This window comes from Notechis scutatus, chromosome 1, assembly GCF_049901735.1.
Source record: "Notechis scutatus isolate UNSWTSFEM ecotype Mainland chromosome 1, rNotScu1.2, whole genome shotgun sequence".
In the NCBI taxonomy this organism is placed as follows: domain Eukaryota; kingdom Metazoa; phylum Chordata; class Lepidosauria; order Squamata; family Elapidae; genus Notechis; species Notechis scutatus.
In genome coordinates, this window is record NC_142009.1 from 61,428,783 (window position 1) to 61,446,045 (window position 17,263).

Below are 17,263 nucleotides of genomic sequence, written 5' to 3' on the forward strand. Positions count from 1 at the left end.
TAACAAATAAACTATGTTCAAGCAAATCATGACATACAATATGTGCAAAGTAGTTCATCAGATACTTCTTATAGCAGGCAAAATTGGTATATGATTGACTTACTGGGTTTGCAGTATAGAAGAGGAGACATGTTAGCTTGTTGTATTTCAGGAACTGTATTTTACTTCACCAGATACATAACAGAGTGGCAAATTGATTATAGGTTTTAAATTGAAATTAAATGGGGTAGGAGGAAAGGGAGGAGAAAACAGGTTGTGCAGATACATGTTAAATGTAAGTCAGATTACCTGTGTTTTATAAATTAACAATTGTAATTGTGTTATAAATCCCATACTGTTTGTTGGGACCTTCTGAGTTTGCCTGAAACTTCTGTAGGTATGTGGATGCAGGAATCTCTCATTCAGGGCCCTTTTTTAACCCCTCCACCCCAAATATCAGCCACTTTGAAATCTGCCACAAAATATCCTGACAAATTGAAATGCTCTGTTATTATTTTGTTCTTGTGCCTTGATGTCAAACTTTTACCCATTAATTATTTGGCACAAAGGTCCTCCTATCCAGAGGGGTTTGGTCAGCAAATGATGGCATACGTCACATTAGAAGAAAGTATGTGAAGGTTCCTCCACTGATGTTTATGTTCTTCTTAGGACCTGTCTTGGTACCTAGTGTAGGGCCACATAGACATCTGTGCTTATTTCAGGTTTACCATAATTGTAATTTTGTTTCTTCTTGCTCCCTTATAAGAATCTACTTCAGGTTTCATGGATGTCTATACGCAACTATGAGCTGACCACCCACTATCTGAGAAAGTTTAGTGTCATTGTCCAATGTTAGTACCTTCTACTGGTCATTGTGAAAGTTTTGCCCTCAGAGATAAGTTTGGAAGTGCTGTTTTTCCACCTGTAAAGACATGTTAGTCTAAAAATTTAAATATTCTCTGTAGCAAAATTTGTTCCAATAGCAGCCTTTGTCATTACACTTATAATGGCTGTAGGTTACATCTCACGCAAAGAAATGCCTTTCCCTCAATTGGCTTTCTTAGATTTCAATCCAGTTAAACTTGCTTTAAAATGTTGTGCCTGAGCTATTACTTGCAATGCCTTTTTAAAGAAATGTCCACCAGGGGTGGGATGCAAATTGTTTTACTATCGGTTCTGTGGGTATGGCTAGATGGAAGTGGCCATGTGACTGGGCGGACATGGCTTCTTCTTCTTCCTCTTCTTCTTCTTCTTTTGCAGCACCCCCCCCCCCCTGTTTTTTTGCCTCCTGGGCCTCAGGGAAGCCTCCTGGGTGAAGCAGTAAGACGGTGAGGGGGAATCCCAGCACAGCTGATTGTCAGGAGGAAAAAAAGAAAGAAATACCGGTTCAGCCGAACAGTAGCATTTTTTACTACCAGTTTGCCCAAACTGAGCCAAACTGGTAGAATACCATCACTGATGTCCACACACATTTCTTTCAAAATTTCTTTCAAAACTTTCAAAAATGGTATATGCTGTTCTATAGCTTCTGACAGGCAGTTGATTCACCAACCAACTTGGGTTCTAAGAAAATACTTACTTTTAACAATTAATTTTAAAATTGATGCTTAATTTTAAAAAGCCTAGTTCCTACAGAAATTCCAAAAACTTGTCCCATATAATTCAAACACTATAATATGTTTAGTTATAAAGTACTTATGGAAAAGAGAAAAAGACCAAAACTTAAACTGATTTTACATTTTGACAATAAGATTTAATATAATAGGAAACAAAACTTAACAATACAAGAATTGCTAGAAAGAGGAAACAGAATATCTAATTTTAAGGAAAAAATAATTTTTGTAACCTCATATGGCATGTTTCTGTTGTACTCCAAGGACTAGAATTTATTTAATGTCACACAGAAGAGCTACTCCTCTCAGTATCCAATGATCAGGAGATACAGTTGTTCTTAGATAGATTGCAGTGATATAGGTCAAATCTGTTCTTCTTGGCTTCTTATAAATGGGACAAACATAAAGTTTAGGATCTCTTGGGCCTGTTGTGTTAATTGCAAATATATGTACAACAGGAAGTAAAGTGAAAAGAATCTTTGCTGTAGATTCAGTAAGCTTATTATTACGTCTGTCCCATCCAGCTCCATCCAAGTATAATCCATAGATATAAACCCCTTCCTATATAAAAAGAATGTATAATTATTATGGTTAGAAAATTATCAACTTTTAATATTATAACATAACTTGACTGATTTAACCTGTGTAGTATAAACTATAGTATAATTAGCAAAATGTAAAAAAGAAAAAAAAACTAGCAAAATTTGAGAAAGTGAAACAAGCTTTAATGTTTCTGAACGATAATGAACAAAGTAACATATATTTGTGTTTACTGAAAAGAATTGAAATACTTTTTGGGCTGTGAGATCTAGAAAAGGAGTTTTCTGTTTTATGCTCTATCTGCCTTTCTATCTAGGCACAGTCTCAACCAGTATATTCTCTAATTCCTTAAGAATGCAATAAGAAAAATGCCTTGTAGAATCCTACATTTCCTGCAAAGCTCCTCCTCGCCCTCAGATGACAGAAGCAAATCAACCTAGAGAAGTTTTTGTTACAGTGATGTCATCCTCCTCTATCTCCCACCTCCATCTTTGCTACTTTGGTAATGGAAGGTAGGAAAGGAGCAAGTCAGGGCTACATAATGAAAATCACACATGGTTTCTTTCTTTTATTGCCCATTTCATTGTTAAAAAATGTAAAGTAAATAGAAACCAAATCTTTTTTTTTTATAAAAAAAAATCAGGTTAGAATGATCATAACATAGAATTAGTTTGGAAATTAATGGGAAAAGAAGGATGTATCCATGGTACACTTACAGGAGGGGCTGCTGTTATCTCTTCTTTGATCTGTTTCAGCACTTCATTATGGATGGTCACTGTATCCAAAGCCCAGCCTTTATGTGCTCTTGTAACTTCTTGTCTCATAGCTGTTAGAAAGCCTGTAAAAACAAGCCAAAGAATAAGACACGTTTAATACAACCTTTTTCTTGTATACATTTTTATACTGTAGTGTTTTATGGCTAAAACATTCACATAAAAAAGAACCACTAAAATACTCAGCAAAATTATGTAATACAAAATGTGGGTAAATTAACAAAATAAGAAAAATACAATTATAAATTTATAGGCTGCTGGTCTGGTCTGGATATAGACTAAAGCCCTGGATTGTGTTTTACATTTGGAGAAGCATAATGCTTTTAAACTGAGTGTTGAACTTGGACAAAGAAAGAAATACAGCAATAAACTTTTAGAAGAACTATACAGTGCATCAATTCATCACAAGAGTCATCGAACTATTGATGATACCAAATAGCTTGGTTGTATTCTCTTGCAATTATTTATCTTCCCCTTGTTTTGTTTTTTTAAACCCTGTTAATGTCTTTTGTGAATAAAAGAAAAGTGCCAATAAGGGGTAGATCTAATCAAGACCAGGATAAGAATTTCAAAAGCAATCCTTAAAAGGACAATGAATTTTTAAATCACTTTATGAAATGCAGAATTTTGTTCATTTGATACAATAAATTGTCATTTAGTTATTTCAAATTGTAATAAAATTCTATATAAAAATGGGGGGGGGGATCCTTGATAACAGTGCCTGCATATTGACTTTCACCTATATGAAACAAGCTTGTACATGTCAACAGTTTTAGAAAGAAATGTATGTATATATTTAATATGTATGGCTTAAATGATGCTATATTCACTGGTTTGTTTAAATAATCAGATAAGGAGAAACATAACTTTCACATGAATCCAACAGAAATTTTAAAAGTATATATATTGGATTTCTGCCTCCACTTCTCTATGAATGTGATAGAATAAATCAAATGAAATGGAAAAGTTATGTTTCTAATAGACTAGTATGACTTCACTCTTATAACAGAACATATTGTTTATTTTATTTATAATAAATGATATTTACCCTGCGGATTAAAAAATCCAGTCATCCAAAACACATGTGGTCTTCCTTCGAAGATCCAAACACGGAACTGGGAATTTCTTTCTAAAAGTTCAGTAAACCAGAAACCCAGGGTAGAAGAATCCCATGATACACGCTTCCAGAGCTGAGGAATTCGAGCATCATACATGTTATCAAGAGCGTCCCTTAGGTTCTGGAGAAGTGAAAGTTAAAACGTGTCATGGCGTATTTGAAGAGAAAATGTCTTTATCTCAGAATGAATGATTATACATAATACTGTACTTGGTTACCTCGCTCATAATAATAGTTCCTTCTATGGCTAGTTTAAGGTCAATGAGGCTGTTTCGGACGATTTTGATAACTTTTTGCATTCGGTCAATTTCTTGGCGAAGAAAAATGTTCATGGAATTAAGGTGGCCCATTTTAACTAAACGAGCTTTTACCTAAATAAAAATCATTAAAAGAAAACAAATCACTCAACAAAGCATTTAGGACAGCTTTATGCTAAATAAATAATATTTAGGCAACAGTATTCCTATTTACAGTACTATAGGATCTGCCCGTATGTTCATGTGCATCAGCACTGTAAACAAGCAATTTCCTTCTCCTCTTCCCAACCAAGTATACTATTTAGTTCCCATTTGGTGCGGGAGGTAGAATTTCCCAAATCATAGTAAAAGCCCATTGAGAATAATCTTGATACATTGATAATGAATTTATTTTGCTCTTTCATGGTACACCAGTTTGAAGTGCAACTTCACCCTTACAACAGGCTGGCTTAAATGAACTTTAGATACTGGTTTGGTGGGCTATTGTGAAAATATGTACAGGAAATCATGTGAATATGTGAGAATAAAGACAATAGATTATAAAAAATAAATTTAAAAGTTCAACCTAGAAATTGACCATGCTTTACTGATAGAGGAGAATATTTGTAGCTAAGGGTTGAAATGAAGTGCTTTGATGTTATTACTAGTTTGGGTAATGAAACATCTGCAAAAAAAAACCACAAACCAAGTTCAGAGAGTACCAAGGACCTCTGATCATGCTTCTTCTTCTTCTTCTTCTTTTTTTTAGAAAAAAGAAAGAAGCACTATAATGCTATTGCAAAACCAAGTGTATCTTTAAAACTTTAGTATTCCTGTATGCGTTCAAATAATTATAGTGGATCAATTTCATAAAGAAATTCTATGCAGCCACCATGAATTCTAATGGAGAATATCTGTGAGCAGCTCTCATTGGAATATGCCTTAAATCACAAGACATTATAATAATCTAAGCTCAGATATACAATGGAAATGACTATCCAGTTAGTGGAAAGCAATGCAATTATTATATTCTTACATTTATTTAAGATTTGTAAGCCATTGTTACAGAAAATGCAAATAACTATTAAATTTTGAGAAATAAGTACAGTAACCAACAACAGTAAATATATCCTACATTTAATAAAGCTTTTATGTTTTTTTCTTTAAGCAAGAGGAGAAATTACAACTTTAATATTTGTCTTATTCTTTCATATCTCTTCTGGGTGAATCTTTATAGCATCTTTTCTCATTGCTCTTGAACTCCTCATCAGAGTTTTAAATGGCAGCACAGATGTGCCAATGTTTGCAGCATCCTGACTATAAATATGAAAATTATTCATTAATATACCCAGCTGTTTGCAGTTATTACAATCTAAGGATGCACATGACCTTTCATGTGAAATATGGAATCAAGGGAAATATTCTCATTGGTAAATTATTAGCTAATAATTTTTCCTTAAGCTAGAATCATTAGATACATATACAGCAAAATTCATATTTTAACATCATGAAGGGACTCATTTCATTCTTATGAAGCACCCGAGGATTTCTTCTAAGAGTCCGGCTAAAGCAAGATGGTTGCATTTCAGAAAACTATTCTCTACAAAATAAAAATCCTATCCGAGTCTATTGGAAGCAGAAGGTTATAAAGCAGGACAAAGCATTTCATATTTCATCCATTCATATATCCAGAAGTAAAATTCTCTTTATTTTAATTTTATTTGCTGATATTATCATATAATGACATCTTTTTAGTGGTGGTGGGAGACAGGATCACCTCAGGAAGACATCCTTTTTTTAAAATTAAAAAGTATTTTCAAAAACACATATTAAGAAAAGAAGCAGCTTTGAAAAGACACCAGTGAATGAGAAACAGAAGAAGCAGGGATAGGTGTTGAAATTATTTGCCCTCAAAGCTGCTACTTTTGCCTCTTTTTCATTAATATTTAGTGCAGCCTTAGTGATTTTAGTTCTTTTTTAGACAATGAGTAGTGGAGAATCACTAGCGATAAACTTTTTAATAGGACAAGCCCCTTGGAATTAAGATACTGAGAGCTTTGGAAATGCATATTTAATCTCAGGCTTTCAATCAAGTAATGCTGATAGCATACTTAAAAACAAGGTAATGTTCCAATGATAATGTTGCAGAACTCAGAAATGAGCCTGAATAATTTCTGGCTCAGATTGAGCTTGTTCAAAGAGTTCAAATTTCAACTACTGCTTAAAATATTAGTAGATACTTTTCTTTCAATCAAACAAAAAGAAAAGGCTTGGCATCTTTTATTTATACCTGGCTAAGCCAAATCATACTGTACCAACTTTTTGGATTCATACTGAATAGCATTTGCTGGGGTAAGTAATGTCTATCCTATGGAAATCCCTCAGAAGAATAAATATATGGTCCAAGATGAGTCAAGAATAAATATATTGTCTGAGGGGAGTTAATTATAGTCTTCCTTAAATTATGGGAGTGCAAAACAGCTCAAGCCATTATAGCTCCAATTTCATGCTTTATAATTATGGTATTTTAATTTTGTTTGCTGCTCAAAGTCATTTGCTAAGAAGGGTGGACACATAAATTGGATCAATAAATAAATACATAAAAATAATAGATTGGGATGAGGTTCTTTTGTTGGAATGCAACATTTCACATTTTGCAAAGGCATTTGCCAACAAAACATTGTTTCAATAATTGCTGTATGATTTATATGATCCTTTAGCAAAATTGAAATAGCTGCTCCAAGTAGTCCAACAGGGCTATTTGGATGATATCCAGAATCCATCCCCACTTCTAATACTTGACCACAAAGAAGATACAAGGAATTTTTTTTGCTTTTGTAAAAGCAATTGTGAAATATATTAAACTATGCCATAAAACTCACACCCTCCCCCAAATGTTGTCTATTCCCTCCAGCGATAGCACAACACAACCATGATATTTCTGCGGTCCTCAGTTATTGGCCATGACTGGAAAAAGAATTGCCCAATAGCAGAAGTGTGAAATCAACAAACAAAGAAGTGGTTGTGGAGAGTATTTCCTTCGGGGCACTCTTAAACAACACATGGGGTTTACCACTATGGATTATTATTTTCATGCTTATGTGTACTTTAGAACAATTACCTCATGGGGTACATAATCAGGGGGCAGTTTCTCAAGCATATCTTCAGCTAATCTATACACAATAGCTTCTCGAGTTTCTCCTACTCCACCTCCACTCTCTTTTGGTTGAATATTGGTTATAGTGTTCAAGACATCAGCTGCTGTGTTACTCTGGTATCTGAAAGGAATATTAAATGATACATAATAAAGTCGGAACTTCTAAGAACTGTAAATTGTCAAATAGAATTGCTATACATAACCCACAATAAAAAGCCACAGATAATTCAATTGATTCCTACTATTTCTGGCATCGGGGGGAAAAGACAACAAATTTATTAAACTGAAGATATCAAACCATGACTGGCCATGACAATTGGTTGTAACCAAAAAAATGGCTTTTGTATAATATATTTCTGAGATGTTAAAATAGGCAACAGCTCATAATATGAAACTCAGTTTCAATTATTAGTTTTAGAAAAACCCACAGCTGTATTCAGGTATAATATTAAGCAGTTTGTTGACCTATCTCAAAAGGCTTCTGTCTTGCATCTTTTCCCTTACCATCTCCTCATCCTCTTTCCTGAAAAGGAGGAACCTGGAAACTTTTAGTTAAGCTAAGTTTCAGGTTCGAGTTTCTGAGGCTCTGAAGTGCTTTGGAGTTTTTCAGAACAATTTGTTATTCATGACCAGATTGTCTACAAGATCTACAGTTATTAAACATGTGCTCTGCATATAAATTCAGCATTGCTTTGAAAATATTTTAAGTTGTAAAGGACAGGGAGATATTACTGCTCCAAATGGGTTTTCAAGGTTTTAAATTCTAAAGCAGAAAATTTGAAGCAAGGGAAGGACCCATGGAGAAACATCTAAAGCTTTTGTAGATTCCCCAGACAGTTAGATGCTAGCTTCTCAAACTAGAAATGTCACTTAAATTCTTCAGTATATTGTTCTTTAACTTTGCATAGTGGATGGTATCCTCAACTCATACAGCAAACTTTGAAAAAGCTGCTGCATCAAGTGTTTCCTAGCATTCCAAATGAGGTTGTTGAGAAACTAATGAGCAATTAGCTATAGAGAATGCTTGAAGAAACAGATTATCTTTTAAAAAATGCATTGTGCAATCCATCCAAAATTATTCAGCAAGTGGTGATCTTAAAACTTGATCAAAAAAGGTAACAAATAAATAAATTCTGGTTTCCTTTCAGCCAATCGTTCCAGATCAATTAAGCAGTTCTGAGAGATGAAGCAACACAAGAGATTCCTAGCATCTGCTACACAAAGTTGCTCAATTTCACTTGGAGTTGGATTCCAGTTGGGCAGATTCCTAATAAGTGATTGAGGCACATCTGTGCCCTGTTATCTGGGAGGAGTTTAAAGCAATTGATTCTGAGAAAGTAGAATGGGTCCTTGTGGCTGTGTGCAAAGCTACACGGGCTTCCAATTTCCTTCTGGGCAAAATTCAAGTTGCTTGAAAGCCTTGCATGACACGGGACCAAGTCACTTCTGGGACTGCCTTTCCCCAAGGACATCTGCCTGTCCTACCACATTCGAAAGGATGGGCATGTTCCTAAGGCCTTCTCTTAAAGGCTGTCATCTTACAGGACTTAAGAAATGTGCCATTTCCCTGGCAGCCCCTTCTCTATGGAATACCATTTCCTCTGAGGTTTCACAGGTCCCTACCCCTTTAGCCTAAAAAAACCTTAAGAACTGGCTTTTCTCCCAAATGCCAGGATAAGGTGAGAATTTGTTCACTGAATGGGAAAGTTTAGCTGTAGTTCCAGGTGTTTTGGTTTTAATGTTTTTATTATAGGTAAATATTGTCTTTTTAGTTGTAAGCCACCCGGAGTTTTGTTCAATATGGGTAGATATATAAAAGTTTTAAGTGAATAAATAAAATCATGGGACCTTATCATTGACTGTCAATTGCAATCCAACCTGAACCAAAATGCTCATGTCTTGATTACCACACCTTTGAACTATTGCACTTTATATGAGGTTATGTCTGGAGGTATCTCGGAAACTGCAACTAATACAGAAAATGGTGGCAATGCTACTAACTGGAGAAATACACTATTGTAGAATTCCACCTATTGCTTAGGCTGCTGCACAATATCTGACAATAAGTTTCTGTACCGAGTTCAAAGTGCTGGGTATTACCCATAAAACCTTATGGAGTGTATCAGGGATTGTTTTTCTAAGCATGCTTTGATATCCAGTCCAGTTATCTATTGAGAAACTGCCTACCTTGAGAGAGCTATGGCTTGGGATGAAATGCCAGGCTTTCCTGGTAGTAGTTCCTATTCCCTGGGATATGCTGCCTTTGGAGCAGCATGGAACATAGAATCATAGGGCTGGAAGGGACTTCAGAGGTTTTCTGGTTCAACCTCTTCTCAAGGCAGGAGCCTTGAAGGATAGTTGCCAAGTCTTTCCTTTTGTTTAAAACACACCCTCAGGCCATACTACAGTGATGGTGCAACTGTTGTGTCACAGTTTCTTTATGCCTTTTCTCTTCTTTCTGGGAGATGCCAGATATTCAAGTTGATTTTAGAAAAGACCACAGAATTATTTCTGACACATCCTGGATAACTGAGAAAGCCAAATGCCAAAAAGAAGTCAGTCAGTATGTGTTTCATTGACTATAAGAAGGCCTCTCATTGTGTCGATCATATCAAGCTGTGGAAAGTGCTCAGAAAAAAATGGGAATCCCAGAACATCTCATTGCCCTTATTCAAAACTGATACGCAGATCAGAAAGTCACAGTATGATGGCAAAGTAGTGAGTCAAAGCTCTATGCTCTCTCCGTATTTATTCAACCTGTACTGCAGAATATATATTAAGAAAATATAAGTGCAAGACTTTAAGATGAACATGATTTTAAAACTGAAGAAAGAAACATCAAGAGCTTGATATTATTCTAATGACTGAAAATGTGAATGATCTACAAATGCTGAAAATGAAAAGACATGGAGCACAGTAAAAAAGAGGGACTAAATATAAACAATGTGTTTGAACTTTGATGGTAATACAACTGAGGCATTTTAGTTTATTTTTAACAATCCCTAAATACACTGCTCAAAAAAATAAAGGGAACGCTTAAACAACACAATGTAACTCCAAGTCAATCACACTTCTGTGAAATCAAACTGTCCACTTAGGTAGCAACACTGACTGACAATCAATTTCACATGCTGTTGTACAAATGGAATAGACAACAGGTGGGAAGCATAGGCAGTTAGCAAGACATCCCCAATAAAGGAGTGGTTCTGCAGGTGGTGACCACAGACCACTTCTCGGTTCCTATGCTTTCTGGCTGATGGTTTGGTCACTTTTGAATGCTGGCGGTGCTTTCACTCTAGTGGTAGCATGAGATGGAGTCTACAACCCACACAAGTGGCTCAGGTAGTGCAGCTCATCCAGGATGGCACATCAATGCGAGTTGTGGCAAGAAGGTTTGCTGTGTCTGTCAGCGTAGTGTCCAGAGCATGGAGGCACTACCAGGAGACAGGCCAGTACATCAGGAGACGTGAAGGAGGCCGTAGGAAGGCAACAACCCAGTATCAGGACTGCTACCTCTGCCTTTGTGCAAGGAGGGACAGGAGGAGCACGGCCAGAGCCCTGCAAAATGACCTCCAGCAGGCCACAAATGTGCATGTGGCTGCTCAAATAGTCAGAAACAGACTCCATGAGGGTGGTATGAGGGCCCGACGTCCACAGGTGGGGGTTGTGCTTACAGCCCAACACGTGCAGGACGTTTGGCATTTGCCAGAGAACACCAAGATTGGCAAATTCGCCACTGGCGCCCTGTGCTCTTCACAGATGAAAGCAGGTTCACACTGAGCACATGTGACAGATGTGACAGGTCTGGAGACGCCGTGGAGAACGTTCTGCTGCCTGCAACATCCTCCAGCATGACCGGTTTGGCAGTGGGTCAGTAATGGTGTGGGGTGGCATTTCTTTAGGGGGCTGCACAGCCCTCCATGTGCTCGCCAGAGGTAGCCTGACTGCCATTAGGTACCAAGATGAGATCCTCAGACCCCTTGTGAGACCATATGCTGGTGCAGTTGGCCCTGGGTTTCTCCTAATGCACGACAATGCTAGACCTCATGTGGCTGGAGTGTGTCAGCAGTTCCTGCAAGACGAAGGCATTGATGCTATGGATTGGCCCACCCGTTCCCCAGACCTGAATCCAATTGTGCACATCTGGGACATCATGTCTCGCTCCATCCACCAACGCCACATTGCACCACAGACTGTCCAGGAGTTGGGGGATGCTTTAGTCCAGGTGTGGGAGGAGATCCCTCAGGAGACCATCTGCCACCTCATCAGGAGCATGCCCAGGCATTGTAGGGATGTCATACAGGCACGTGGAGGCCACACACACTACTGAGCCTCATTTTGACTTGTTTTAAGGACATTACATCAAAGTTGGATAAGCCTGTAGTGTTTTTTTCCACTTTAATTTTGAGTATAACTCCAAATCCAGACCTCCATGGGTTGCTAAATTTAATTTCCATTGATAATTTTTGTGTGATTTTGTTGTCAGCACCTTCAACTATGTAATGAACAAAGTATTTAATAAGAATATTTCATTCATTCAGATCTAGGATGTCTTATTTTTGTGTTCCCTTTATTTTTTTGAGCAATGTATTAAGAATGAACATTATGCAAATTATATAATTCATTACATAATTAAATGAATTTATAAGGAGACAAATTTCATAGACTGGTTATATCCTACAATAAGCTATACAATTTTTGAAGCTAAATATAAGAAATAACCTGGTAAGGGTAAAAGATGTTCACATACATTTTATTTCTATTTGAAACTGCTGAGGCTGAAATTTTATTTTTAAACTAAAAGCACTTCCTGAAAAATTCAAAATTATTACTTTTCTTCCATTTTGTTTAATCTATGTTCTGCTTGTAGAAGTGTCAACCAGATCACTTAATATAATAAAGTGGGACAAAAGTACTGTTGAATTTTATGCCTAAACATATGAGAAATGCTTTATGTTTATAGCACAATCACATTGATTATACTTTTCAATAGCTACACTTTACAGCACAGTCTTGTGCATTTGACTTCAAAAGTAAGTCCTAATGATTTCAACAGAGCTCAGTCCAGATATATGTGCATCAGCTTGAATCTTTAATCTTTAGGAAGTCAAGGAAAGCTTCCTTAAATGTTGCATTTATTCAGACTCTAAAATTCCCAGTAAAATGTCCTTTGTTATTAAAAAAAAATCTTTTTAAAAACCTGAATATCAACTTGTTAGATCTACTTACGTTATGTCTGCATTAGGGTGGAGACCAAAGACTTCAGGACTATCCATGGCAGGAAGAGTTGAAATGTAGTCTTGATATTGCTCAAGAGTTTTGCAAACTGGAATTTTATATCCAATATAAAAACAGAAAGTGTTTTCAAACATCTTCTCACTGAACCAGACCTAAACAAATCAATGGCAAAAAGTTAACAGTTATGTGATTCAAATAGAAAAAAAGAAATTGGCTACTCATTAAAGCCAAACTATAGGTATACATCAAGACTATTAATGGATTCATTCATGATTTGGGAATGTCTTTCTTAAACCAAAAGCCTATGAAAGAGACATAATCTTCAATCCAGCTACACAGTCCTAATGTATGGATCTTAAGGGAAACGCAGCATCCAAAAGTAATAAGCTTTAATTTTTCTAGCCATTGTTCCAAGTTTTAGGAAACATTTAGAGAAAGGTAATCTAAAGGATCCACTTTCTTCTTGTTTCCATTGTCCACTCGTTTGGCATGGGCATAAACTTCCTTCAAGGAGAAAGGGTAGTTCAAAAAATTTGCCAATTGCATAGAGAGCAAATAAATCAGCACTAGCAGCGAAAGGAGGAAGAGAACAGGGCCTGGAGGAAACTAAGGTCAGCACAGGTCTCTGAGACAGCAGGAGTTTTGTCAGATGTCCAGCAAAACCCTGTTTCCAGAAACTGTATTTCTTACAGTGACTGCCTTAATGTTTTGAGAGTATATTTTAAAAAGCATTCTTTAGTTTTGTTTGATTAAAAACTGTTTCATCTTATTTTCTTACCCTTGCAAAGCAGTTAAGAAGACGCTTATCATAATCATCAGTGACTCTGCCTCCATACTGTACTTCTCCAATCATATATCGGACTGTGCTCCAAGAGATCCCCTAGGTAAAAATATGTATCAAAAATCAAGTTTTTAGTCATAGTCTATTGTTGCAAAGATCTCCCTCGCATCAGTTTGCATTCTGTTTATATGCAGGGATCTTGAAGCTTATCAAAGTGTGAGACTTGGATTTTCACCAAATGTTCTTTTCTGCTTCATATATCACCCAAATTTGCATCAATCCATAGCTGAAAATGGTTAACAAAATATCATTTGCCAATTTGTTTTGATAATCCTGTTACATATTACAGTATTAACTGCATGTATTTTAAATGTATTATGGGAAATGCTGAATAGCTGTCTAAAATATATATGGTTTTTCCTTGTTGTTTAAGCAATTGTTTAACGTATGATCCATCTTGTAATAGGTGCAGATATGCATACAAAAGATAGTGGAATACTGCATCGTATATTGCTGCTTTGGCTTCAGTTTTCACTCTTGGGCAAGGCATATTCTTCTTCTTTCGTAAGTTATACAATCCAGGAAAACTAAAAGCACGTATGAGCCTTATGAAGCCAAAATGTTGTCTGTATAGCGCTGCCAGCAAAGGTAAACAAATGGGCATTATTTTCACACTGAGCCCTTAAGTTAACTCTAGTTGTTCAGGTAAGTGTATGTGAATCCCAATAACAGCAATATTGTGCAGATTACAGTACCATCGGGAGGCTAAAACCACTCTGTACAAGATTACCAGCTCCTTGCAATCTCTTGGCTCTTGGCAGGGCAGTGGGGGAGGATAGAATACCTCTTACACACTCTAGATTGATCGAGTCTTCTGAGAAAAGACTCGACTTCAGAAGAAAGAAATGCATGCAGTTGAATATATATTACTATACGCAGCCAAGGAACGTTTCATTTTCTTACACAACGTGATCAGAAATACATCTCCTCTTTCCTTCATCTGTGTTTCTGCATTCTTTTAATGACTTCCCCCCTATTGCCCAAAATGTGCATTTTGATTCTGACGGGCATAAAAATACTTCTGAAACTTAATCCCCCTGTCTAATTTAGCTGTGCAGTGTTGGCTGGGCAATAGTCCTGCAATTCAAAGCACATTTTTCCTCATAATTAAGCACTTATATACGCTATATTTTAAAAAGCATGCACGCATAGTTCAAATTCATTTTGTAAAAATGGAGACAAATCCTGAAAATAAATACACAAGTGATTTTCACATGTAAGAATTTTGCACACACTGAAGGACTATGGTTCTGCTTATGAAATTTTTAAATTAAGGTATTTTTATAATACAATATAAGGTAGCAGAAGAACAGTACTGATAGAGATGCAAGAGTGACTTTTGACTTGCATTGCATTGAATTTGCTATGCAATTAGCTAAGCCAGTTCCGGTGAGAACGAGATCATTCTGCCAACTCTTAATTAAACTCGAACCAAACACTCCTCCCTGATCCCAGTTCCTTATACTGCCAGGATATATATGTTTTCTACAAATTTTTTTGACAATTCTTGTCAAATAAAGCAGTTGTTTGAAACACGGGGTTGAGGAGCAAAGGGGTAAACCCAGAATGACACTTCAGCCTGAATTTTCATCTACATCACTAACAAAGCTGCATCTCCAGTGAGCCTTAGAAACCTGTGAAATTTTCATCCCATTTGAGATACGTAAATATTTGGCAGCATTTCTAGGTAGAAATCTACAGATACTTACTTTCTTAATGTCACATTCATCCAAATGATTCTGTATAAATTGAACACTGGCTGTGAAGTCTGCAGAATTGAATTCATAGGGAATATTCCAGCCCAAAGGACCAAACTTTCGCCTTTCCTTATTATAGAAAATATATAACAAGTAGTAATTTATTTAGATTTATGAATGTATACATATATTGCTTTTTCATTAATAATGATAAATATTTTGTTTAGCAACTTCCAATATCCATATTAGAGCAATATCATTATTAATCTTTCTCAGTATATAGCTTTTATACAGATTTTGATTTTTTTCATGACCAACACAATCTTTTTTAAAATGCAAATTCCATTACTGACATTAATATAGCAAACTATTTAATAGAAAGATGGACATTTTCTTTCTGTGAATAGCTTATGCAGCATAATATATGTATATACAACTGGAAATAATCCAAATTTCAGAGTACTATGACAAGTGAACATGGTATATTTTCCCTAATTCTATTTATATTTCTTCTTCAAGAGATACAAGAAATAATAGTTTTAATATTACAATATTATTTGTTATTCTTGGTCAAAATATAAATAAGGAACAGGGAAATAACAGGTCTATCAGTACAGCTAGAAGTAATAAATTATTTAAACTGTCACCAGGCTTTTTAATCCGAATAGAAGAACATTTGAAGTTAAGGAATGAATCTACAGTAAATGGCCTTCATTTGGCATGAGACATACAAAGCTTGTAGGCCTCAATAAAATACCAGAATGATTTATTGTGGTTCCCAGAGGAAAGATTCTTTTATATAAAAAATGGGGTTTCTGTCTGTAATACCTGAACAGTGGAGTGCAAGAAGGCCACTGTGTACAAGAGAGGTTTCCACATAGGCATATTGCTGATATCAAGCAAGTCTTGGTTTATCCCAGAAAACGTTCTCTTCAAACCAGCTCGTACACCTTGTGGAGGTTCATTGGTGAATTTTATTGAAGTCTGGCATAACATGAAAAAAAGTGTTTATTATTTCTGATTCCAAAGGAGGCATGCCACCCTGTTTTGAAAATTAAAGGTCAGGGCACATCATTTAGAAAATGATGCTGTTTCATCAAGTCCACAAATACAACAAAATGTACTGGTTAGAATGTTTACCATAGCAACTGCGAGGGCACAGAAAGAGCAAATGAGGATATGTTCATGATAGGCATCACACAGATGTTGTGACTTATATACCTGCCTCAGATATTGGGGCATAGTACGTAATGGTGGCATTTGCATGATGGCATCATTGTATGCATCTCAAGTAATATTTGCTGTTTTTGCAGTTTACTGCAAATGCTACTATGACTGTGCTTATTGAGCACTTGAATGAAGGAAATGTGATCAAAAATAAAAGCACATGGACTTCATATATGTCCTGCATTGTCTTACAAGGCAGTTAAATATCATTAAGGTAATCCACCTCATCTCAGCATGTCAATTTAAATCCTAAAAATAGCCAATCACAAAACATTTAGAAACTTTCCTTTTCTTGCTTATTTCTTTCTATTAGTGCGGATTGCCTTATCCAATCTTTACATTTTCCCATTGTTCAACTGTTTCCTCCCAATCCAGATATGGTATTCAACAGGTTCTGACCAGTTCTAGAGAACTGGTAGCGGAAAATTTGAGTAGTTCAGAGAACTAACAAATACCACCTCTGACTGGAGATTTTACAGTATCCTTCCCCTGCCACAACCACCAAGCCACGCCTACATAACCTGTAGTAAAAAAGTTTGAATCCCACTACTCCATATCAATCCATATAATTTCAGAGTAAGGAAGATGACCTTGACAGAAATAAGCAGGGACCATTATTTAGGCAAAAGAGGCTGAAATATTTTTAAGTTGATAACAACACAATAATGTGACATTGGGAGGTAGTGAAGATAGATACCTCACTAATTTACAGAAATATAAGGAAGGGGAGGACAATCAGGGGTTGTCTTGTGATATTCTTTTTATTATATCAATTATTAATAAAAGTAATTGTAGCCTTCATGTGGACTTGGTTTTCAGCTCTGGCCTATCTAGTGTTGATGAGT

At 36.0% G+C, this 17,263-nt stretch overlaps 1 protein-coding gene across 2 annotated transcripts in view; it reads right to left on the reverse strand.

The window, feature by feature from the left end:
• Window positions 1-1,839: 1,839 nt before the first annotated feature.
• DNAH8 (dynein axonemal heavy chain 8) overlaps window positions 1,840-17,263 on the reverse strand; it is a 127,608-nt gene continuing 112,184 nt past the window's right edge. For both annotated transcript variants that reach the window (XM_087952510.1, XM_087952516.1), the window contains 9 exons: window positions 16,020-16,175; window positions 15,204-15,320; window positions 13,432-13,533; window positions 12,645-12,805; window positions 7,380-7,536; window positions 4,241-4,393; window positions 3,954-4,143; window positions 2,849-2,970; window positions 1,840-2,153 (listed from right to left, as the gene is read on the reverse strand). In XM_087952510.1, the coding sequence (XP_087808636.1) occupies window positions 1,866-2,153; window positions 2,849-2,970; window positions 3,954-4,143; window positions 4,241-4,393; window positions 7,380-7,536; window positions 12,645-12,805; window positions 13,432-13,533; window positions 15,204-15,320; window positions 16,020-16,175 (1,446 nt within the window). In that variant the 3' untranslated portion in view covers window positions 1,840-1,865. The remainder of the gene's footprint in view (window positions 2,154-2,848; window positions 2,971-3,953; window positions 4,144-4,240; window positions 4,394-7,379; window positions 7,537-12,644; window positions 12,806-13,431; window positions 13,534-15,203; window positions 15,321-16,019; window positions 16,176-17,263) is intronic.